Genomic DNA, 22,044 nt, shown 5'->3' with positions numbered 1-22,044 from the left:
GCACTGCTAACAAACCCCCAAATGAGCTTCAACACCATACAACACTCCTTCAGTGGACTGCAACTGCATTTAAAATGCTATTTAAACTAAGTGCATGCTCTTTAACCGATTGCTGCCTGCATCCTCCCGTTCGACTAGCATCACTACTGTGGACGGTTCTGACTTAGAATATGTGGACAACTACAAATACCTAGGTGTCTGGCTAGATTGTAAACTCTCCTTTCAGACTCACATTAAGCATCTCCAATCCAAAATTAAATCTAGAATCGGCTTCCTATTTCGCAACAAAGCCTCTTTCACTCATGCTGCCAAACATACCCCCGTAAAAATTACTATCCTACGGGTCCTTGACTTCGACGATGTCATTTACAAATTAGCCAACACTCTACTCAACAAATTGGATGCAGTCTATTACAGTGCCATCCGTTTTATCACCAAAGCTCCATATGCTACCCACCACTGCGACCTGTATGCTCTCATTGGCTGGCCCCCACTACATATTCGTCGCCAAACCCACTGGCACCAGGTCATCTAAGTCTTCGCTAGGTAACGCCCCGCCTTCTCTCAGCTCACTGGTCACCATAACAACACCCACCCATAGCACGTGCTGCAGCAGGTATATCTCACTGGTCATCCCCAAAGCCAGCACTTCCTTTGGCCGCCTTTCCTTCCAGTTCTCTGCTGCCAATGACTGGAACGACTTGGAAAATCACTTAAGCTGTAGACTTGGATCTCCCTCTAACTTTTAGCACCAGCTGTCAGAGCAGCTCACAGATCACTGCACCTATACATAGCCCATCTGTAAATAGCACACCCAACTACCTCATCCCCATATTATTCCTTACCCTCATGCTCTTTTGCACCCCAGTATCTCTACATGGACATCATCATCTGCACATCGATCACTCCAGTGTTAATGCTAAATTGTAATTATTTCGCCTCTATGGTCTATTTATTGCCTTATTTGCACACAATGTACATAGATTTTTCCATTGTGTTATTGACTGTACGTTTGTTTATGTGTAACTCTGTGTTGTTGTTTTTGTCGCACTGCTTTGCTTTATCTTGGTCAGGTCGCAGTTGTAAATGAGAACTTGTTCGCAACTGGCCTACATGGTTAAATAAAGGTGAAATAAATAAATAAATAAATGTTGGCTCAATTGTGGTCTCTGCTAAAGAGGGAACATTGACATTTGTACTGACCTCTTTCTGACTTCCCCTGGTATGAAATCATGGACTTGTATTAACTTAGGTCTCTATTCGACCCACATCGTGGAAGTTCAGGTTTACATTTTTAAATCAACGTTCTAGCTTTTTTTATGACTTGTTAAACAAAATCATATATCTGAGTAATTGTATTAGTATAAAATATAATTTCCCACCAAAAATAGAAAACAATATAGCTCAGTATTTGTATGATTTATTTTAGTTGTTTTTGCTCATCTTTATAAAGTGTGCAAACAATTTCAGTTGTGATTGTATCTATCAATGACCACAGTATGGCACTCTATCAAAACGGTGTTATGCTTAATGTTTTGGTGATTTATAAAATACCTGCCACCATTAACACACATATTTAACTGATGCTGCAACAAGCCATAAAGAAGGCTATTCCAAGATCCTATAAACATGTCACCTGAAATTTACTACCAGGAGTGAACACGGTTTTAAAGACTGGGTCTTGTACAGTAATCTGAGAAATGTGGTGTCTTCATGTCACACACCCCCGGTGTGGTCAGGAGTATGGCGAGGTTATCATATCGATGTCAGACCCCGCTCCCCTCACCATCACCACCACTTTCAGCATTTTGCAAGTTCATCATGTCAGTTAGGTCTCCTCCTGCACCCTTCCCTCATCCAGCAGTCTTGCCCTCTCTGCCGGGTTGCGCTCCTCTTCCTCCACCATGTTGGCGCAGCATGGAATCTTGGCTAGCAGGGGGCGATGAAGCCCATTATAAAGCGCTGCACCCACCAACAACACAATGAAACCCAGAACCTGTAAACCATGGAACTGCTCCCAGCCCAGAGCAAGACTGACCACCCAGATGACCACGGTGCGCAGACTGTCCAGCACCATGCGCGTGGTGGCGCTGATTTCCTTGGTGACGGAGATGCCGGCGAAGTTGAAGAAGGCGATGGACACTGTGTTGCCGAGCAACGCCAAGATGATCATGGGGTTGTGGCCGATCTGGCAGAAGGCGTCCAGCGCGTCCTCGAGAACGTGTCGGGGGTTGTTGCTAAAGCTCCCCACCGGGATGTAGAAAAAGGGGATGAGGAGCAGCGAGAGGATGAAGAAGCCAAAGAACCCTAGAGAGATGGAGGAGAAGGAGGAGGGTGGAAATGAATGGAGTCTGGATGAATTACTAACGAGCTACAAACATTCTGTCTTTGATACAGCGCTAAAGGTGACAACACAGACATTATGATTATTTCCACAGAAACAAAAGATAAATGTCAAACAGGTTACTAAGTACTACTTACACATGTAAAAATCTGGTTGCTACGCTTGCATATCTTCACTGTAAGCTTCACTCTCAAAGCTGTACAAACACCACTGCTACATTCTGTAGCTAGAGTTATACATTAACCCAATGCATACACCCAGAAACGTATATGTTCACTGTACCTTCAGTGCCCACGGCCCGTAAAGGATGAACGTCGTGCTTGTAGACAAACTTCTCCTCCAGAACCATCTGGACAGCCGCAATGACCTGGGCCATTATGATCAGAAGATCACCTGGGGGTCAGAAGAGATGGCCTTTACATGATAGTTCCTCATTGGATATTTGTTTTGGCAAGATGTTGCTGCTGAGGGAAAACAAGTCTCTGGAGAAGTAAAATGTAAATAGTAAAAAGTAAATATTGACTCCAACTACATCATGGGCCCTGTTTGAATTGAAGACCATTCAAATGTATCCTTCCTTCCAACTTTCCTTTGGGTAATCACTGATCAGACAACACTTATTTATTTTTTAGGTTGTAGATCAGCTTTAATATTACAGATACAGTTGAAGTCGGAAGTTTACATACACCTTAGCCAAATACATTTAAACTCATACACTACATACACTGAATGTATTTGGTAGCATTGCCTTTAAATTGTTTGACTTGGGTCAAACGTTTCGGGTAGCCTTCCACAAGCTTCTCACAATAAGTTGGGTGAATTTTGGCCCATTCCTCCTGACAGAGCTGGTGTAACTGAGTCAGGTCTCCTTGCTCGCACACACTTTTTCAGTTCTGCCCACACATTTTCTATAGGATTGAGGTCAGGGCTTTGTGATGGCCACTCCAATACCTTGACTTTGTTGTCCTTAAGCCATTTTGCCACAACTTTGGAAGTATGCTTGGGGTCACTGTCCATTTGGAAGACCCATTTGCGACCAAGCTTTAACTTCCTGGCTGATGTCTTGATATGTTGCTTCAATATATCCACATCATTTTCCTTCCTCATGTAGCCATCTATTTTGTGAAGTGCACCAGTCCCTCCTGCAGCAAAGCACCCCCACAACCTGATGCTGCCACCCCGTGCTTCATGGTTGGGATGGCGTACTTGTGTAACAGATGTGAAACGGTTAGTTAGCGGTGCGCGCTAAATAGCGTTTCAATCGGTGACGTCACTTGCTCTGAGACCTTGAAGTAGTAGTTCCCCTTGCTCTGCAAGGGCCGCGGCTTTTGTGGAGCGATGGATAACGATGCTTCGAGGGTGACTGTTATTGATGTGTGCAGAGGGTCCATGGTTCGCACCCGGGTATGGGCGAGGGGACGGTCTAAAGTTATACTGTTACACTTGCAAGCCGCACCCTTTTTCCTCCAAACATAACAATGGTCATTATGGCCAAACAGTTTTATTTTTGTTTCATCAGACCAGAGGACATTTCTCCAAAAAGTACGATCTTTGTCCCCATGTGCAGTTACAAACCGTAGTCTGGTTTTTGGCAGTTTTGTAGCAGTGGCTTGTTCCTTGCAGAGCGGCCTTTCAGGTTATGTCGATATAGGACTCGTTTTACTGTGGATAAAGATACAGAAGTATCTGTTTCCTCCAGCATCTTCACAAGGTCCTTTGCTGTTGTCCTGGGATTGATTTGCACTTTTCGCACCAAAGTACGTTAATCTCTAGGAGACAGAACGCGTCTCCTTCCTGAGCAGTATAACGGCTGCGTGGTCCCATGGTGTTTATTCCTTGCGTACTGTTGTTTGTACAGATGAACGTGGTACCGTCAGGCATATGGAAATAGCTCCCAAGGTTGAACCAGACTTATGGAGGTCTTGGCTGATTTATTTTGATTTTCCCATGATGTCAAGCAAAGAGGCACTGAGTTTGAAGGTAGGCCTTGAAATACATTAACAGGTACACCTCCAAGTGACTCAAATTATGTCAATTAGCCTATCAGAACCTTCTAAAGCCTTGACATCATTTGCTGGAATTTTCCAAGCTGTTTAAAGGCTCAGTCAACTCTGTGTATGTAAACTGTGTATGTCACAGTACAGACATGGCAATGTATTGCCCTGGCCACATCTGCAGTCCCCATGCCACCTTGTAGCATGCCTAAGGCACATTCACGCAGATGATCAGGGACCCTGGGCATCTTTCTTTTTGTGTTTTTCCAGAGTCAGTAGAAAGGCCTCTTTAGTGTCTTAAGTTTTCATTACCGTGACCCTTAATTGCCTACCGTCTGAAAGCTGTTAGTGTCTTAACGACCATTCCACAGGTGCATGTTCATTAATTGGTTTATGTTTCATTGAACAAGCATGGAAAACAGTGTTTAAACCCTTTACAATGAAGATCTGTGAAGTTATTTGAATTTTTACAAATAATCTTTTCAAGACAGGGTCCTGAAAAGGGGACATTCTTTTTTTGCTGAGTTCACATGAAATGAGTTGCAAAATGAATAGGAAATAGTGTCAAGACGTTGACAAGGTTATAAATAATGATTTTTATTTGAAGGAATAAATTGTGTCCTTCAAACTCCGCTTTCGTCAAAGAATCCTCCATTTGCAGCAATTCCAGCCTTGCAGACCTTTGGCATTCTAGTTGTCAGTTTGTTGAGGTATTCTGAAGATATTTCACCCTATGATTCCTGAAGCACCTCCCACAAGTTGGATTGGCTTGATGGGCACTTCTTACGTACGGTCAAGCTGCTCCCACAACAGCTCAATAGGGTTGAGATCCGGTGACTGTGCTGGCCACTCCATTACAGACAGAATTCCAGCTGACTGCTTCTTCCCTAAATAGTTCTTGCATAGTTTGGAGCTGTGCTTTGGGTCATTGTCTTGTTGTAGGATGAAATTGGCTTCAATTACGCGCAGTCCACTGGGTATGGCACAACGTTGCAAAATGGAGTGATAGCCTTCCTACTTCAAGATCCCTTTTACCCTGTACAAATCTCCCACTTTACCACCACAAAAGCAGCCCCAGATCATCACTTCTCCCCCACCATGCTTGACAGATGGCGTCAAGCACTCCTCTAGCATCTTTTCATTTTTTCTGTATCTCATGAATGTTCTTCTTTGTGATCGAACGCCTCAAACTTACATTTCTGTCCATAACACTTTTTTCCAATCTTCCTCTGTCCAGTATCTGTTCTTTTGCCCATCTTAATATTTTATTTTTATTGGCCAGTCTGAGATATGGCTTTTTCCTTTGCACCTCTGCCTAGAAGGCCAGCATCTCGGAGTCGCCTCTTCACTGTTGACGTTGAAACTGGTGTTTTGCAGGTACTAATTAATGAAGCTGCCAGTTGAGGACTTGTGAGGTGTCTGTTTATCAAACTAGACACTAATGTACTTGTCCTCTTGCTCAGTTGTGCACCTGGGCCTCCCACGCCTCTAACTATTCTGGTTAGAGCCAGTTTGTGCTGTTTTGTGAAGGGAGAAGTACACAGCGTTGTACGAGATCTTCAGGTTTCTTGGCAATTTCTCTCATGGAGTAGCCTTCATTTCCCAGAACAAGAAAAGACTGATGAGTTTCAGAAGAAAGTTCTTTGTTTCTGGCCAATTTGAGCATGTAATCGAACACAAATGCTGATGCTCTAGATACTCAACTAATCTAAAGAAGACAGTTTTATTGCTTATTTAAAATCAGAACAGTTTTCTGCTGTGCTAACATAATTGCAAAGGGTTTTCTAGTGATCAATTAGCCTTTTAAAAGGAAAACTTGGATTAGCTAACACAACGTGCATTGGAACACAGTGGTGGTAGATGCTTGATAATGGACCTCTGTACGCCTACTTAGATATTCCATTAAACATCATCAGTTTCCAGCTACAATAGTCATTTACAACATTAACAATGTCTACACTGTATTTCTGATCAATTTAATTTTAAAATGGACAAAAAAAAGTGCTTTTCTTTCAAAAACAAGAACATTTCTAAGCGACCTCAAACTTTTGAACGGTAGTATGTGTGAGATATATATACACACACACACACACTTTACTCTTTTCCCATAACCCTACCACCCCTCCCCTAATTGGAGCAAACTAATGGACAACAATACTTAAGCTTACACTGACAGCTTTGGAAAGCTTGCTTTTACATATACAATCATGAGTTAGATCTGTGAATAATTCAAGTGTGGATGAAGGGAAAGATTATTTTCGATCAGGACCCTACCTTTGCCACTAAGTGGCTACTCATTATCCTCTTAACAATGTGTCCTAACCCAGGCCTACCCTCTTAACAATGTGTCCTAACCCAGGCCTACCCTCTTAACAATGTGTCCTAACCCAAGCCTACCCTCTTAACAATGTGTCCTAACTCAGGCATACCTTTGACACAGGAAGTATTCCCTTCAAACCACAATTCTTTCTCTCTTACCAGTGATGACCTCGCTGAGTTTGTGTGAGTCATCCTTGTTTCCGCTTATGAAGTCGGCCAGGCCCACCATCACCAGGCCCAGAATAGTGACAAAGATGCCCGTCCACTGACTGGCCACCAGGCGGCGCCCCAGGAAGGCCACCGACAGCAGGCCCGTGAAGATGATCACCGCCCCACGCAGCATCTGGAAGCTGGAGGCACTCGTCATGTTCAGGGCTGGGGAGAAAGGATAGAGTCACAGAGGGTAACAGACAGACCTTGGTTCAAATAGGATTTGTTTTATTTCTTGTTACAGGCTGTATCACAACCGGACGTGATTGGCCCAGCGTCGTCTGGGTTTGGCCGGTGTAGGCTGTCATTGTAAATAAGAATTTGTTCTAAACAGACTTGCCTAGTTAAATAAAAAGGTTAAAATATATATACACACACACAACTCTGGATGGTTCTGACTTAGAATACGTGGACAACTACAAATACCTAGGTGTCTGGCTAGACTGTGAACCCTCCTTCCAGACTCACATTAAGCATCTCCAATCCAAAATTACATCTAGAATTGGCTTCCTATTTCGCAACAAAGCATCCTTCACTCGTGCTGCCAAACATACCCTTGTAAAACTGATCATCCTACCGTACCTCGACGTACCTTGTCATTTACAAAATAGCCTCCAACACTCTACTCAACAAATTGGACGAGCCTGCTGGTGCCTACCATCGCTCAGTCAGACTGCTCTATCAAATCATAGACTTAATTATAACATAACAACACACAGAAATACGAGTCTTAGGTCATTAATATGGTCGAATCCAGAAACCATCATCTCGAAAACAAGACGTTTATTCTTTCAGTGAAATACGGAACCGTTCCATATTTTATCTAACGCATCCATAAGTCTAAATATTCCTGTTACATTGGACAACCTTCAATGTTATGTCATAATTACGTAAAATTCTGGCAAATTAGGCGGCCCAAACTGTTGCATATGCACTGCCTCTGAGTGCAATGAACGCAAGAGAAGTGACAATTTCACCTGGTTAATATTGCCTGCTAATCTGGATTTATTTTAGCTAAATATGCAGGTTTAAAAATATATACTTTTGTGTACTGATTTTAAGAAAGGCATTGATGTTTATGGTTAGGTACACATTGGAGCAACGACAGTCCTTTTTCACGAATACGCACTGCATCGATTATATGCAACGCAGGACACGTTAGATAAACTAGTAATATCTTCAACCATGTGTAGTTAACTAGTGATTATGATTGATTGTTTTTTATAAGTTAAGTTTAATGCTAGCTAGCAACTTACCTTGGTTTACTGCATTCGCGTAACAGGCAGGCTCCTCGTGAGGCAGGTGGTTAGAGCGTTGGACTAGTTAACTATAAGGTTAATAGATTGAATCCCAGAGCTGACAAGGTAAAAATCTGTCGTTCTGCCCCTGAACAAGGCAGTTAACCCACCATTCCTAGGCCATCATTGAAAATAAGAATGTGTTAACTGACTTGCCTAATTAAATAAAGATTAAATAAAAGGTGTAAAAAAATGTTTTGTAAAAAAAAAATATATATATTTGATTTATCGGACAAATTGGTGTCCAAAAATACCGATTTACGATTGTTATGAAAACTTGAAATCGAATTAAACGGCCATTCCGATTAATCGGTCGACCTCTAGTCTCAACTGGCAATTAATGTCTGGCAAAAGAAAGCAAATACTAATTGATTCCAGGTCCACAGACAGTCAGCACAAACTTTCACTATGATGACTCAAAAATCGTGACTTCTCGGTTATTGTGTCCAGTTCCTTAAAACAAATGGGAGACACTTCACAAGAACTTAAAGGGGAATACAGTTTAAAATTGTGCCTCTGACCATAATATTTTATAGATCATTTAGACTTTCTTGCAGTTTTTTTAAGAATATTTTTGAAGAATCAAACTCGGAAGCCCTTTTTGGTGTGAATTGTCAAATTATGAAAATATTATGTAAAGTGCGAGGGAATTAAATGGTGGCCTAAGCAGCGAGCGACACATTCCCAGAAAACTCTGGAGCCTGCTGCAACACAAAATGAAGATAAATATCTAGGATGTTCGGATCACGTACCAACATACATGATGGAGGTAGCGGTCATGTCACAGAGGGCAGGGGGGAGGAAGAGGAGGGGGTTGAAGCTCTGGCCCGTGTTCATCTTGGGCTCTGGTCTTCGTCTGTCGTGACAAAGCAGCATGTGGAAGACGACCAGACAACTGAGCTCCCCCAGGAACATCCCTACGGCCTAGAGAGAGAGGCAGAGCAATGGGGGGGGGGGGGGGGGGGGGGCAGTGAGCCAGAGACACACAGTTGAGACAGAAGAGTCAATGACAGCATTTAGGGACCTTCCTATCAACACAGTTTATAAACATCAAGTAACTCATTTAGGTCTAGCTTATATAGTTATATTCTGTGTTTTTTATGAGGGGAAGGGAGACTGTACCTGTACAAACGGGTGGGAGAATGTGTGTTCAGGGGAGTCTTTGCAACCCTTTGCGGAGAACATGTCAGCCCATCTGGGGGAGAACAGGAGAAAGTTTATTAAGTTTGTTCAAGAATGTCACACTAACAGTCAGAAACCAATCTGTTCATGAGACCAATCTGTCTCCTTTCAAATACTTGCGCTTGATTGAGCTTGCTTTGTGCAATGGAACCAACAATATAGCCCCAAAAGTTCAAACCACACCCATCTGGCACTCCAGGCAGACTCAATCAAATGCTCAAAGTATGATACGGTGACATAGGGGTTAATGAGTGACTTAGTCGTCTGTGCCTAGCTACCTGAACACCCACTGACGTTTATAGTCCAATTGGCCTGATCAGTAGAGGCATGACCAGCATGTGAGTTCTCCTTGCTGATTGAATATAGACTAAGGGCTGTGGTCACAGCGCCTCAAAGTGATGATGTGGCCCTTTCCTCACAGTAGCAGTCTGAGCTCCATAACACCACTGTACCCAGTTGAGTATCTGTTTGATTGACTGAATTTAGCTATTGATCTGAGAAAGTTTTACATTTACACATTGCCAAGTCCAATAACATATACAGTTGGTTAAATCAACTCAAAAGGCTACTGACATCTACGTTTTTAATCAACAAGAGGAAACTGTCCTCAGCTCAAGATAACATTCTCCTCAGTGAAGCACAGACAGTGAAGTGTTTGGTTTCTGGCGAACGCTCTGGAAAGAAGCCCAAAGAAAGCAGATGAAACGTGATCTCTCTATTTGCTACATTGTCTCATTGCACTGAGCAAGAGCAACCATGTATTTTATACAGTATTCCAGTACAGTTGTGACTTGAGACATACTGATGGGACTTGCCAGACTAGACCACGTTGATAAAGTGCCATTTCCACATGACATAAGAGCACACAGTAGCACAACTACAACCTATAGGCCCAGCTTATATCACATTTTGCATGACAGCAAAAGAGAAGTTGAGACGCCAAGCCGTAGTTTAGAGAAGTCTGCTTCTTTTGTGGCAACTAAGCAAATGTGATTTGCAGAGACAGCAGTGTCCTCACGCTTCATGTCATCAAAATACATGTATTAATCAACAGTGACGCAAGACCACGTGAAAGGTTTCCCTCCCTGTGTCTGGCACTTGTCTAATGTCTTGAAATGTCACAATTTCAAATGTAGTCATACATTGCATTTAGGCTACACCTAAGCTAAGCTAGTAAGCAAACATACAGCTTCTAATTCTCAACCAGGCATTGTTTACAGACAGATTGGCTCGTTGCTGACCAAAGCAATTTAAAAACAGGCATTTAGGCCTACAACAATGGCATCATGGAAATCTAGCTTTTTCCCAAAAGTACAATAAAATGTCAAGTAGCCTCGCCTAATTTAGCCTACTGTAAAATATACAAAGACATTGAGCCACAATAATTCAGTTCACAAGGATTCAACAGTGCAATAAACACTGTGGCCCAAATCTTGATGTCTAGGACAGTGGTCACCAACCTTTTGAGTCGAGATCACTTTCTGAGTCAAAATGCAAGCAGAGATCTACTGCTCCGATGTATTTTTATTTTTAACATGACTTAAATGTAAGACTATGCAACATTATCCAATTAAAAACAGTTCTGTAACAATGAGGTTTGTGCAGTAGGCTATAGGCCCAATACAATATCACTGCATATTGGCTAAGCTTGAATTTCCCTGCCAATGTTCTTCTCAGACAATTTTGAAATTATATTTCAAAATTGTAGGTATATGAGAACATTGGTAATACATCATTTTTTGTATTACTTTTGAGACACAGCTGAGTGAGCATAATAATAGTATTTTTACTGGACTGATGGCCTGTATCTGATGGTCAGTATGAGAGGAGGGAGCAGCGGTGAGTCTGCCTCTCTCCCGATTTACAGTGCCTCCTCTCTCTCCCGCCATAGGCTGAGAAAAGGGGACACAGTCTTCCAGCTGTTGGTGAAACTTAAATCGCACTGCATTACTTTGCCTCCTGCGCCAATTCAGGTTGTTACTCCTATAACCAGAGAAAGTGAAATATTCCTCGATATTAACAAATACACAAGCCACAAATAATAACAACGCAAGCTTATCAAAACACCGCTAGACTCATTCATTACAACTGCAGTGCTGGTAACGCGCATTTAATGACTAGTAAAACTGTTGAAAAAAAGTGACAGTTCTGATCGAAAACTTGAACATGAATTTAGTTATATAAACAGCAGCTCTTTGTTGTATTCGTCGAATTTGTCACTAGTCACGGTTTTAAAAAGGTTTCAAATCTCACATGATCAACTTTGCTGTACGTTTGAGTATTCTTTTTACAGTCTATCGCTCGAGGAAACTGCAGACTCCGTGATCTAAACTATCGGATTGGCCAGCAGTAGAACTATAGGTATACCTCATTTGCTATCTGGGACTACCGGGTAGGCAAAGTTCTATCTTCAGACACAAAATGGTTCAAAATTGGAACACTTTGCCTTCCCGGGGCTAGGACTACTGAATCAAGCGCACCTACCGCGAAACGAATAACACAATTAGGGACCCAAGGCTTTATCGTTGTTGTTTTTTTACATAAATGTTTGTTGAACGAATAGGAATGGCTTTGCGATCAACCAGATGCTCAACACTGGCCTATGCCATTGGCTACATCGTAGACCGTGAAATCAATTGACAACGTGAATGAAGCGTTCACTTACTTTGCCGATAGCGTGTTGATAGAGCCGGTTGTGAGCATAAGACCCGCAAGAAAGAGTTGATACTTTGTCCAAGCCATGTTGGAAGTGCCGGGATAGAAAATACAACTACTAGATATTTTGTTTCAAACGCAGCGACTTGTGTTCACTCTCTCTGCCTACAGGAATGAAATCACATGACTTCGAGTGTGTCAGCTGACCGAGTGCGCACAAGCAGTTAAAGGATCGTTTCCTGTTGTGGTTTTGTCAAAGTCCGACGGGTTGCTTCTTCTTGTCATTCAGTCCGAAGGACTGTCGTTTTTGTTCCCGAAAAACGACCTTTTAGACACCTACGATTATAATGTATCAGGGAACAGGTCGTATTCATGGGTGAGATAGACTATATATATATATATATATATATATATATAGACTATCTTAGCTGGTATGCCTCCTGGCATGGTTGGTAGACTTAAGAAAAGCAAGCAATAACCAAATCTACTGAATAAGATTCACATTCCTTTAAATATTTCACCCAGATTTTTAGCAGAGATGCAGAGAAGCATATTTAGTTTCTTAAAAAACACGAGTCAGTAGGATACAGACAGTTTAAGAGGTACAGTGGGGCAAAAAAGTATTTAGTCAGCCACCAATTGTGCAAGTTCTCCCACTTAAAATGATGAGATAGGCCTGTAATTTTCATTATAGGTACACTTCAACTATGACAGACAAAATTAGAAAAAAAAATCCAGAAAATCACATTGTATGATTTTTTAATTAATTAATTTGCAAAAAATAGTGGAAATAAGAATTTGGTCAATAACAAAAGTTTATCTCAATACTTTGTTATATACCCTTTGTTGGCAATGACAGAGGTCAAACGTTTTCTGTAAGTCTTTCACAAGGTCTTCACACACTGTTGCTGGTATTTTGGCCCATTCCTCCATGCAGATCTCCTCTAGAGCAGTGATGTTTTGGGGCTGTTGCTGGGCAACACAGACTTTCAACTCCCTCCAAAGATGTTCTATGGGATTGAGATCTGGAGACTGGCTATGCCACTCCAGGATCTTGAAATGCTTCTTACGAAGCCACTCCTTCGTTGCCCGGGCGGTGTGTTTGGGATCATTGTCATGCTGAAAGACCCAGCCACGTTTCATCTTCAATGCCCTTGCTGATGGAAGGAGGTTTTCACTCAAATTCTCACGATACATGGCTCCATTCATTCTTTCCTTTACACGGATCAGTCGTCCTGGACCCTTTGCAGAAAAACAGCCCCAAAGCATGATGTTTCCACCCCCATGCTTCACAGTAGGTATGGTATTCTTTGGATGCAACTCAGCATTCTTTGTCCTCCAAACACGACGAGTTGAGTTTTTACCAAAAAGTTATATTTTGGTTTCATCTGACCATATGACATTCTCCCAATCTTCTTCTGGATCATCCAAACGCTCTCTAGCAAACTTCAGACGGGCCTGGACATGTACTGGCTTAAGCAGGGGGACACGTCTGGCACTGCAGGATTTGAGTCCCTGGCGGCATGGTGTGTTACTGATGGTAGGCTTTGTTACTTTGGTCCCAGCTCTCTGCAGGTCATTCACTAGGTCCCTCCGTGTGGTTCTGGGATTTTTGCTCACCGTTCTTGTGATCATTTTGACCCCACGGGGTGAGAACTTGCGTGGAGCCCCAGATCGAGGGAGATTATCAGTGGTCTTGTATGTCTCCCATTTCCTAATAATTGCTCCCACAGTTGATTTATTCAAACCAAGCTGCTTACCTATTGCAGATTCAGTCTTCCCAGCCTGGTGCAGGTCTACAATTTTGTTTCTGGTGTCCTTTGACAGCTCTTTTGAGTTTGGAGTGAGACTGTTTGAGGTTGTGGACAGGTGTCTTTTATACTGATAACAAGTTCAAACAGGTGCCATTAATACAGGTAACAAGTGGAGGACAGAGGAGCCTCTTTAAGAAGAAGTTACAGGTCTGTGAGAGCCAGAAATCGTGCTTGTTTGTAGTGGACCAAATACTTATTTTCCACCATAATTTGCAAATTAATTAATTAAAAATCCTACAATGTGATTTTCTGGATTTTTTTTCTCATTTTGTCTGTCATAGTTGAAGTGTACCTATGATGAAAATTACAGGCATCTTTCATCTTTTTAAGTGGGAGAACTTGCACAATTGGTGGCTGACTAAATACTTTTTTGCTCCACTGTATTGGAGCTAGGCATAAACATGCTCCATGTCTTGTTGTCATAGTTGGTGTGTTTACAAGTAGGCTACAACTTCTACTGTAGTTTTCTCTGTATTATGGAGTGTTAATTGATTGTTCATGAAAGGCTTGAATTCTCAATTAGAGAAAATTAGCTATTAGTAAGGAGGGGATGGTGTGGGTGACTGACTGGTGATGGTTGGGGGTGGTATTGTGTCTAAAGTTTAGTATGAATTATCTATTGACATGAAGGGGGGGGGGGGGGGGGGGTGTGTGTGGATATTGTACCTTTTTTGAGTTTGTATTAATGGGGACAAAGTAGTAAATGGTGTCTAATCACTGACTACTGTGTGTCCTACAGACTACTCCTGCAGTTGCTGAAGACCTTGATGCCAACTTTAGTAGTACAGAGCCGGTAGACTCTGGAATAAGCTCAAACTCAACATCATCTGACTTTGAAACAAGCCAGGATAGTCAAAGGTATTTATGAAATCACAATACCCTCAATACCCTCTCGAGAAAACAAAATCACTAATACCCTAAACTGTCTACAAGTCAAGCCCCCCGCAAACTCTTCACATCTTTGCTAACAGCCCATCTTAATGCCCCAACATTGACTCTGTGTGAGTGTAACAAAATAAATACCAGTACTGTACCCTTTTTTGTTTACAGATGAACATGTTTTACTGTATGGTTACACATCCTCATGATCCGTCTTCATGTATTTCCAGGAGACTTGCAGTACATACACATCTTCTACAAGAGGTCGAAGCAGTGGGTGGTGAAGAACATAGCACCAAAGCCTGCTAAACCAGCTGCTATTACCCAACACAATAACACATTCTGGAACCTGCCTGGAACATTCAACCAACACAACATCCATATTCAGTTAGACTGATATTGTAGTATAATATAGAATGCCTAGTATTGTCACACCCTGATCTGTTTCACCTGTCTTTGTGCTTGTCTCCACCCCACTCCAGGTGTCGGTCATCTTACCATTATCCCCTGTGTATTTATACCTGTGTTCTCTGTTTGTCTGTTGCCAATTCGTCTTGTCTTGTCAGGTCTTACCAGTGTTCTTTCCCACCTTCCTGTTTCTCTAGTTCTGTTTCCAGGTTTTTCCCAGTTCTGACCATTCTGCCTGCCCTGACCCCGAGCCTGCCTGCCGTCCTGTACCTGCCTGACTCTGACCTGATCACGAACATCTGCCTGCCCTCGACCTGCCCTTTGCCTTCCCTGTGTTTCTACTAAATCATCTGAGAACTGTACTATCCTCCTCCCGTGTCTGCATCTGGGTCATATCCTGAGTCGTGATAGTACAAACTGACCATGACTGACCCAGCAGACTCGAACCAGCTCTGCAACGCCGTCTCCTTCCAGGGAGCCACCATTGGAAGACACAAGGAGTTACTTCAGCGTCTTATGGAGGATTCCAGACCTTGATGGAATGCTAAGACCGTGCCTTCAACACATTACTGGAGCAATTCCGTGGATTGTATGTGAGGCAGCCCGCCACTACAGTAACCCCCCAGATTGTGAATTATCCCGCTACCAGCAGCGTTTTTCTCTATTCTACCCTGGCTTCCCAAGAATCCCTCTTACCTTTTACAGAGCACTATGCTAGAGATCCCGGATCCTGCCGGGCGTTTTTCTCCCAGTATTCTCTCATCTTTGAGCTGCAGCCCTCTTAATTTCTCTCGGATTGCTCGAGGCTAGCGTATGTGATATTGCTGATGACCGGGAGGACTCTTGCCTGGGCTACGGCGGTGTGGGAGCAACAATCCACCGTTTGTCTCAGATTGAAGGAGTTTGTGGTGTTCACGGGTTGTCGGAGATGATTAAAGACGAGCTCGCAGCCCAGGAGCTGCTTCTGGATGTCGACTCCCTCAATGCCTTGACCATTCCCATAGCCGATGGGCGGCTATGGGAATTGTAGGAGGGAGAGGGAGTCTGTTCCCTGTCGCCGACACTCGATTTCCACCTTGCCTCCAAGGAATCCCGGAAATCCCCAAAGCCCACATTTCCGAGTGGAACCGATGTCGGCCGAAGTCTCTCGGAGGTCACCAAGGGTTGTCGAGTCGTCTCTTCCAGAGCCCATGCAACTGGGCAGTGCTAGATTGTCTCCTGCTGAGCGCTTACACAGACTTAACATCCACTTTTTTTTATCTACCTGTCCAATAAAGAACCAGGCTCATCAAGAAGGTACTAGTATGAGTACGCTGGTGAGCTGTACGGGGAGTTTCCCATCTTCCATTGCTCATACCCCTCTCCATGCTACCCTGTTGTGGAATGACCGGTCCAAATCTCTCTGGGTGCTCATAGACTCTGGGGCCGATGAGAGCTTTATAGACGCTACTCTGGTGTCAGAGCTGGGAATCTCCACACAACCCCTCTCCATTCCCATGAACGTCAGAGCGTTGGATGGACGCTATATTGGCAGAGTCACCCACACTACGTGTCCCGTTAACCTGAGAGCTTCGGTGAGTTTATGCAGTTCCTGCCCATCGAATCCCCTCATGCACCCAGAGGCACAATCCCCTGATCGACTGGGCTACTGGTTTATATCCTGGGTTGGAGCATGTTTTGCCATGGGCATTGCCTGAAGTTGGCATTGCCTGAAGTTGGCGCTGCCTGCCCTGGGATGTCTTCCTAAGGGCTTGGGAAAAGCCCTGGATCTCTCCGCCATTCCAGCGGAGTACCAGGACCTCCGGAAGGTTTTCAGCAAGAGCCGTGCCACCACGCTTCCTCTGCATCGGCCCTATGACAGTGCCACGACCTTCTCCCGGGCACTACACTGCCTCTGGGTGGCTTTATTTCCCTGTCAGGTCCGGAGAACAAGGCGATGGTGACGTATATTGAGGACTCCCTGGCTGCAGTGGGGTATCTGTGCTTCTGCCTCCCCACCGGTACATGGTTCTTCTTTTTGGAGAAGAAGGACAAAACCCTGCGTCTATGTATCGACTACCGGGGCCTGAATGACATCACGGTTAAAAAAACGTTACCTGCTTCGACTCATCGCATCGGCTTTCGAACCTCTCCAGGGGCCTACCATCTTCTCCAAGTTGGACCTCCGGAATGCCTACCATCTTGTACGGGTCCGGGAAGGGGATGAGTAGAAGACCGCCTTTAACATGGCTAGCGGGCACTACGAATACCTAGTGATGCTGTTCGGACTGACCAACGCTCCTGCTGTGTTCCAAGACAAATCATTACAAACAGTAACCAGCAAAGTAGAAGAGTTGCACAAGTCAGAAATAGAGATAAAATTAATCACTTACCTTTGATGATCTTCGTATGGTTGCACTCAGAAGACTTTCATTTATTCAATAAATGTTCATTTTTTTCGATAAAGTCTCTCTTTATATCCGAAAACCTCCATTTTGTTCGCCCGTTTTCTTCAGTAATCCACAGGCACAACAGGCAGACAAAAAATCCAAATTGTATCCGTAAAGTTCATAGAAACATGTCAAACAATGTTTATATTCAATCCTTATTAAATTAAAATTATTAATTAAAATAAACAATTAAGTATTCAACGTTATCATTCATGGACTACATTATGACATAAAGCACTACAGAGGGTAGTGCATACAGCCCAATACATCACTTGGGCCAACCTTCCAGCCATCAAGGACCTATTTATTTATACCTTTATTTAACTAGGCAAGTCAGTTAAGAACAAATTCTTATTTTCAATGACGGCCTAGGAACAGTGGGATAATTGCTTTGTTCAAGGTCAGAACGTTTTACCTTGTCAGCTCGGGGATTCAATCTTGCAACCTTTCAGTTACAAGTCCAACGCTCTAACCACTAGGCTACCTGCCACCCCTATATACTAGGTGGTGTCAGAGGAAGGCCCAAAAAATGTTCAAAGACTCCAGTCACCCAAGTCATAGACTGTTCTCTCTGTTTCTGCACAGCAAGCGGTACCGGAGTGCCAAGTCTAGTTCCAAAAGGCCACCATTTGATCAAATGCACCCCCCCCCCCTACAAATGACCTCGACTAACCTGTACCCCCGCACATTGACCCTGTACAGGTATCACCTGTAAATAGCCTTGTTATTGTTATGTCATTTTATTGTGTTCCTTTTTATAATTTTTTTAAAACTTTAGTTTATTTAGTAAATATTTTCTTAACTCTATTTCTTGAACTGCATTGTTGGTTAAGGTGCTTTTAAGTAAGCACGTCACAGTAAGGTTTACACCAGTTGAATTCGGCGCATGTGACAAGTACAATTTGATTTGATTTGAAATAAAGGTTTAATTAAATCAATAACAATTCAACTTTGCATTGAGTTATTCAATTTCTCAGAGAATAGAAACTACAGAGAATTTTTAATCCATGCTAACATCCAGACACAAAGGTCACTACACATTCATACATTAATTGATCCATAGATAGCTGATGTAAACATGCATTCATGACATGAAGGGTTAATGTTTCTTCTGTTATTAGAATCAATGGCTTAATTGTCCTTAGTATAATTCTAGTACACAGGCTAACTCAGGTTATTCAATTTCTGTGGCAAAGTATCAATATTGACATGTAAATCTCCCATGATTTGGCTTAATTGAGGTCACATGAATAACTTGCTCCAACCTCCAGGTTACTTGCTGTATTCAAATACATTAGGAATCATTGAATGTTTCAAATAGGAACAGCAGATGGCAGCCAAGTCCAAAGTTGTTTGGCTGGCTCTGGCTTGTTCTGTCTCTGAGTTGCTCAGGGCTAGTGTTGATGTCAATCAAGGCAGGTCGGTGAGCAGAGCAGTTTTGTCATGGACAACCATCCTACTTAAAGGCCCCCAGACGTCACATAATACACACCGACCTGGCTTGATTGACATGAATACGCACAAGTCTTTTTCCTCAGGCATCATTTCAATCCCATGATGTTCACTGCCTCGACTAATATTAATTCCTTAAAATATTGAGGCATGAAAGAAATGCATAACATATAAGTTAGTAAGATAAGATAGATAAGAGTATAGGGTTTTAAGTTCAGATTGATTTAGAATGACCTCATATCCAGGGCTCAGGCCCTCTCATCTGATGATTATTAAATGAACTGAAATGGGCTGCCTGTTGCATTCCCTCCTGCCTGCGTGTCTGTGCACTCTCCACAGAAATAGCACTTGTGATGAGAATGGTTTCAGGGCAGGCAAATGCCAGGGACTACTTCTCAAGCCACTGAGCGAGTTAGGAACCCTTCTCACTCTCTGTGAAGCCACTTGTCTTTCGTCACTGCAGACTGGAGTCCTCTCATCTCTCACCACCACAAGGTCTGTTCAAGTGCCTCTCCACGTGACACAACAAATCAGCTCTCGCCTCGATCCTCTGAGAATGGTATTCCTATGTACTGTATCTTGTCAAAGTGTTTATGGTACAAGGTTTGCCCAGGCTTCCACTCTCATCTGGAGATGGGTATGGTAAATACTGCATAGCTAGGGCTCCCAAACGGGAACAGACTATTGTCCTCGGGTTGTTTACCATTTTGGGATAGTGTTTGCAGTCAACGTTGCATTATGACATTAAAAATGAAAGATCACACCAAGCAGTAAGACAAGACACTGTAGGTGCATCGTTGGATCACTTTGATGAGATTGTGTTACTGAGCGGCATACATTTTTCAGTGCTCACACATTTTCAAAAGCAGTTGAACTGACAGATGGTTGATGCGGCAAGGGCATTTTGAGGTTACGAACAGAGCAGGACAGGAAAATAGACAGTGTATTCATAATCATAACGTAATGGAGATTGCAAAAAAAAGGGGGGAAGAAAGCAAAAACACAACATGAAGCTTCCAAACAAACATTCAATCTCTAAAGGCACTAAACCATGAATAAGGTTTAGTGCCAACAAAAAAAGAGGGGTGGAAGAAATCATAGGTAGATCATAGTTGTTCACTAAACCATAGTTCTTAATATCAATAAGTTGACAATGTCAATCAGTCATAGCATGCAGCAAAACATTTGTGTACTGTGTACCTCACAAAAAAACTAAATGCCTATGCAACATATGCTGCATAAATGTTTACCCATCTACAGACGTGCCCTTGAAGTGCTGTAACATCTGTGTGAAGGAGACACATGAAAAAAAGATGAATAGCTAGAAGCATGTTGATTTCATACCGTCTGACCACGAAGAAACACTTGATTGACAGCTGCATCCAGTTTTGTCAGGTGGGACCTGAGGGAGAACTGGAGAAGAGGATCTCGGGGAAAACTGTACAGGCTGTTCTGTTGTCGGACCAAGTAGAACGCAGAAAGGTCAGATGGGGAGCTCTGTAGATGCCGGTTAAGGAGTTTGACGTAATGGCAAACCTGTTCTGTCAACCTGCCTACTAAATAATCTAAACCGAAGTTTGAAGAAGTGGTCTATTTCCATGTTTTATGGATATAGACTAGATCAGGGATGGGCAACTTTGATGAGGGTGCGGGCCACAAAAAAATCTGAACTCATCATGAGGGGCTTCAGTGGCAAGCAGGTCTGCATATCCACACCCACACCTGCAATCAGAGCGGGCCAGTTGCCTATCCCTGGACTAGAGGCATGAAATGAAGGAGAAATAGACAGGAGACACAGTGTGGAAAAAGGACAGTGGGGCCGGGATTCAATCCCATGCAGGCAGGGGGAAATACAATAGGATATGTCCCGGAGGCCAATGCCTTAACGGCTCAACCAAGCCTGGGCATCATGATCCTGCCTTACATGAACCTAAGGTACACACATGATCCTATCTGATGCTCCTATGTTATAGTTCAGTGTATGGGTGGATTACGTGCTGGGTAATATTATATTTGGTCAAATGAAGTAGGTTATTTTAGCTCTTCGTCATATTATGCTCTTACAACATAGAGTTGATGAGCGTATGTATGTAGATGTTGTAACAGTGTTTGCAATTAAATCATGAATTAGTCGTACGTCCTACTACTGAGTGTGAATAGAAAATACAACCCCATATCCCCCCCCAAAAAAGTAATGTACATTGGAATCACTCTGTCTGTGTGTGTGTGACACTGAGAGGTTAATTTGACAATGGATGCTTTTGATGAATAGTGATACATAACACTTGCTCAGGTCACAGCCACCTATAAGCCTATCAAAAGCAGCAAGGCACTTAGGAAATAGTGCCTCCAACTTAATCAAGCCTGTTGCTAAGCTACATCTTTCCAGACTAATTTGATGTCTGTCCCAGACTCCCTAATCAATCTAATTGTGATATTTCATCTCTTTCTTTTATTTACTTGTTTGATTTTCCCCTCCTTTGGTCATTGAGAACCAGAGGCCTCATTTCGCACATGAAGAGACGTACAATGTGTTTATCGCTTGAAATGGCTCAACCTCAGCCATAATGCCTTGATAGTTTAAACCAGAGTTTCCCTAACTTGGTCCTGCCCCCACTGGGTGTACTTTTGGGGGTTTGCCCTAGCACTGCACAGCTGATTCAAATAACCAACTCATCATCAAGATGTCATTATTTGATTCAGCTGTGTGTAATGCTCAGGCAAAAGCCAAAACGTATACCCGGGGGTGGGGTGGGGGTGGGGGTGGGGGTGGGGGTGGGGGGGTGGTAGAACTGAGTTATGTTAATTCAAGCTTGAGCATGTCCGCTGCCAGTTCAGAAGTCTTTAGAAAGGCTTACATAAGAGCCAGTAAAAATAAAAAGCTGTATTTAATATTGCACAGACCTTAATACTGAGCAACCTTTTCAAGAGGTGCAGACCTCTTGGCATAATGGTTAAGATGTTGGCTTGACAGTTGCTGGACAGAGGTTCGAGTCCGATTTGGGGGTAATATTATTTTAAGCTAACCAGACGGCACAATTTTTGTATGATTTTTACGAA

At 42.9% G+C, this 22,044-nt stretch overlaps 1 protein-coding gene and 1 long non-coding RNA gene across 2 annotated transcripts; one reads left to right on the top strand and one right to left on the bottom strand.

Moving 5' to 3' along the window:
• Window positions 1–1,404: 1,404 nt before the first annotated feature.
• On the bottom strand, window positions 1,405–12,661 carry LOC110529420 (solute carrier family 35 member F6). The gene is made up of 6 exons (XM_021611576.3): window positions 12,013–12,661; window positions 9,288–9,360; window positions 8,918–9,089; window positions 6,817–7,032; window positions 2,627–2,737; window positions 1,405–2,307 (listed from the first exon to the last, which is right to left on the bottom strand). The coding sequence occupies exons 1-6, from the start codon at window positions 12,087–12,089 to the stop codon at window positions 1,829–1,831; spliced, it is 1,128 nt and encodes a 375-aa protein (XP_021467251.1). The 5' UTR covers window positions 12,090–12,661; the 3' UTR covers window positions 1,405–1,828.
• Window positions 12,662–14,555: 1,894 nt separating this feature from the next.
• Window positions 14,556–17,569, top strand: LOC110529421 (uncharacterized). Its single transcript, XR_016497599.1, has 2 exons — window positions 14,556–14,674; window positions 14,926–17,569. It is a non-coding gene; the product is annotated as an uncharacterized LOC110529421 (long non-coding RNA).
• The last annotated feature ends 4,475 nt before the right edge of the window (window positions 17,570–22,044 follow it).

The sequence above is a fragment of the Oncorhynchus mykiss genome, chromosome 8 (genome assembly GCF_057628025.1).
Source record: "Oncorhynchus mykiss isolate SJ-2025 chromosome 8, ASM5762802v1, whole genome shotgun sequence".
NCBI classification, from domain to species: domain Eukaryota; kingdom Metazoa; phylum Chordata; class Actinopteri; order Salmoniformes; family Salmonidae; genus Oncorhynchus; species Oncorhynchus mykiss.
This window is presented reverse-complemented; position numbering and strand designations above follow the sequence as displayed.

What these genes read in the sequence shown, in the direction of transcription:
- LOC110529420 (XM_021611576.3), bottom strand. Translation starts at nt 12,089, where the DNA reads ATGGCTTGGACAAAGTATCAACTCTTTCTTGCGGGTCTTATGCTCACA. An exon ending in TACCTCCATCATGTATGTTG is followed by an intron (nt 7,033 to 8,917) that starts GTACGTGATCCG and finishes CTTTCTCCCCAG; the next exon opens with CCCTGAACATGACGAGTGCC. An exon ending in ACGGGCCGTGGGCACTGAAG is followed by an intron (nt 2,308 to 2,626) that starts GTACAGTGAACA and finishes CCATCTCTCTAG; the next exon opens with GGTTCTTTGGCTTCTTCATC.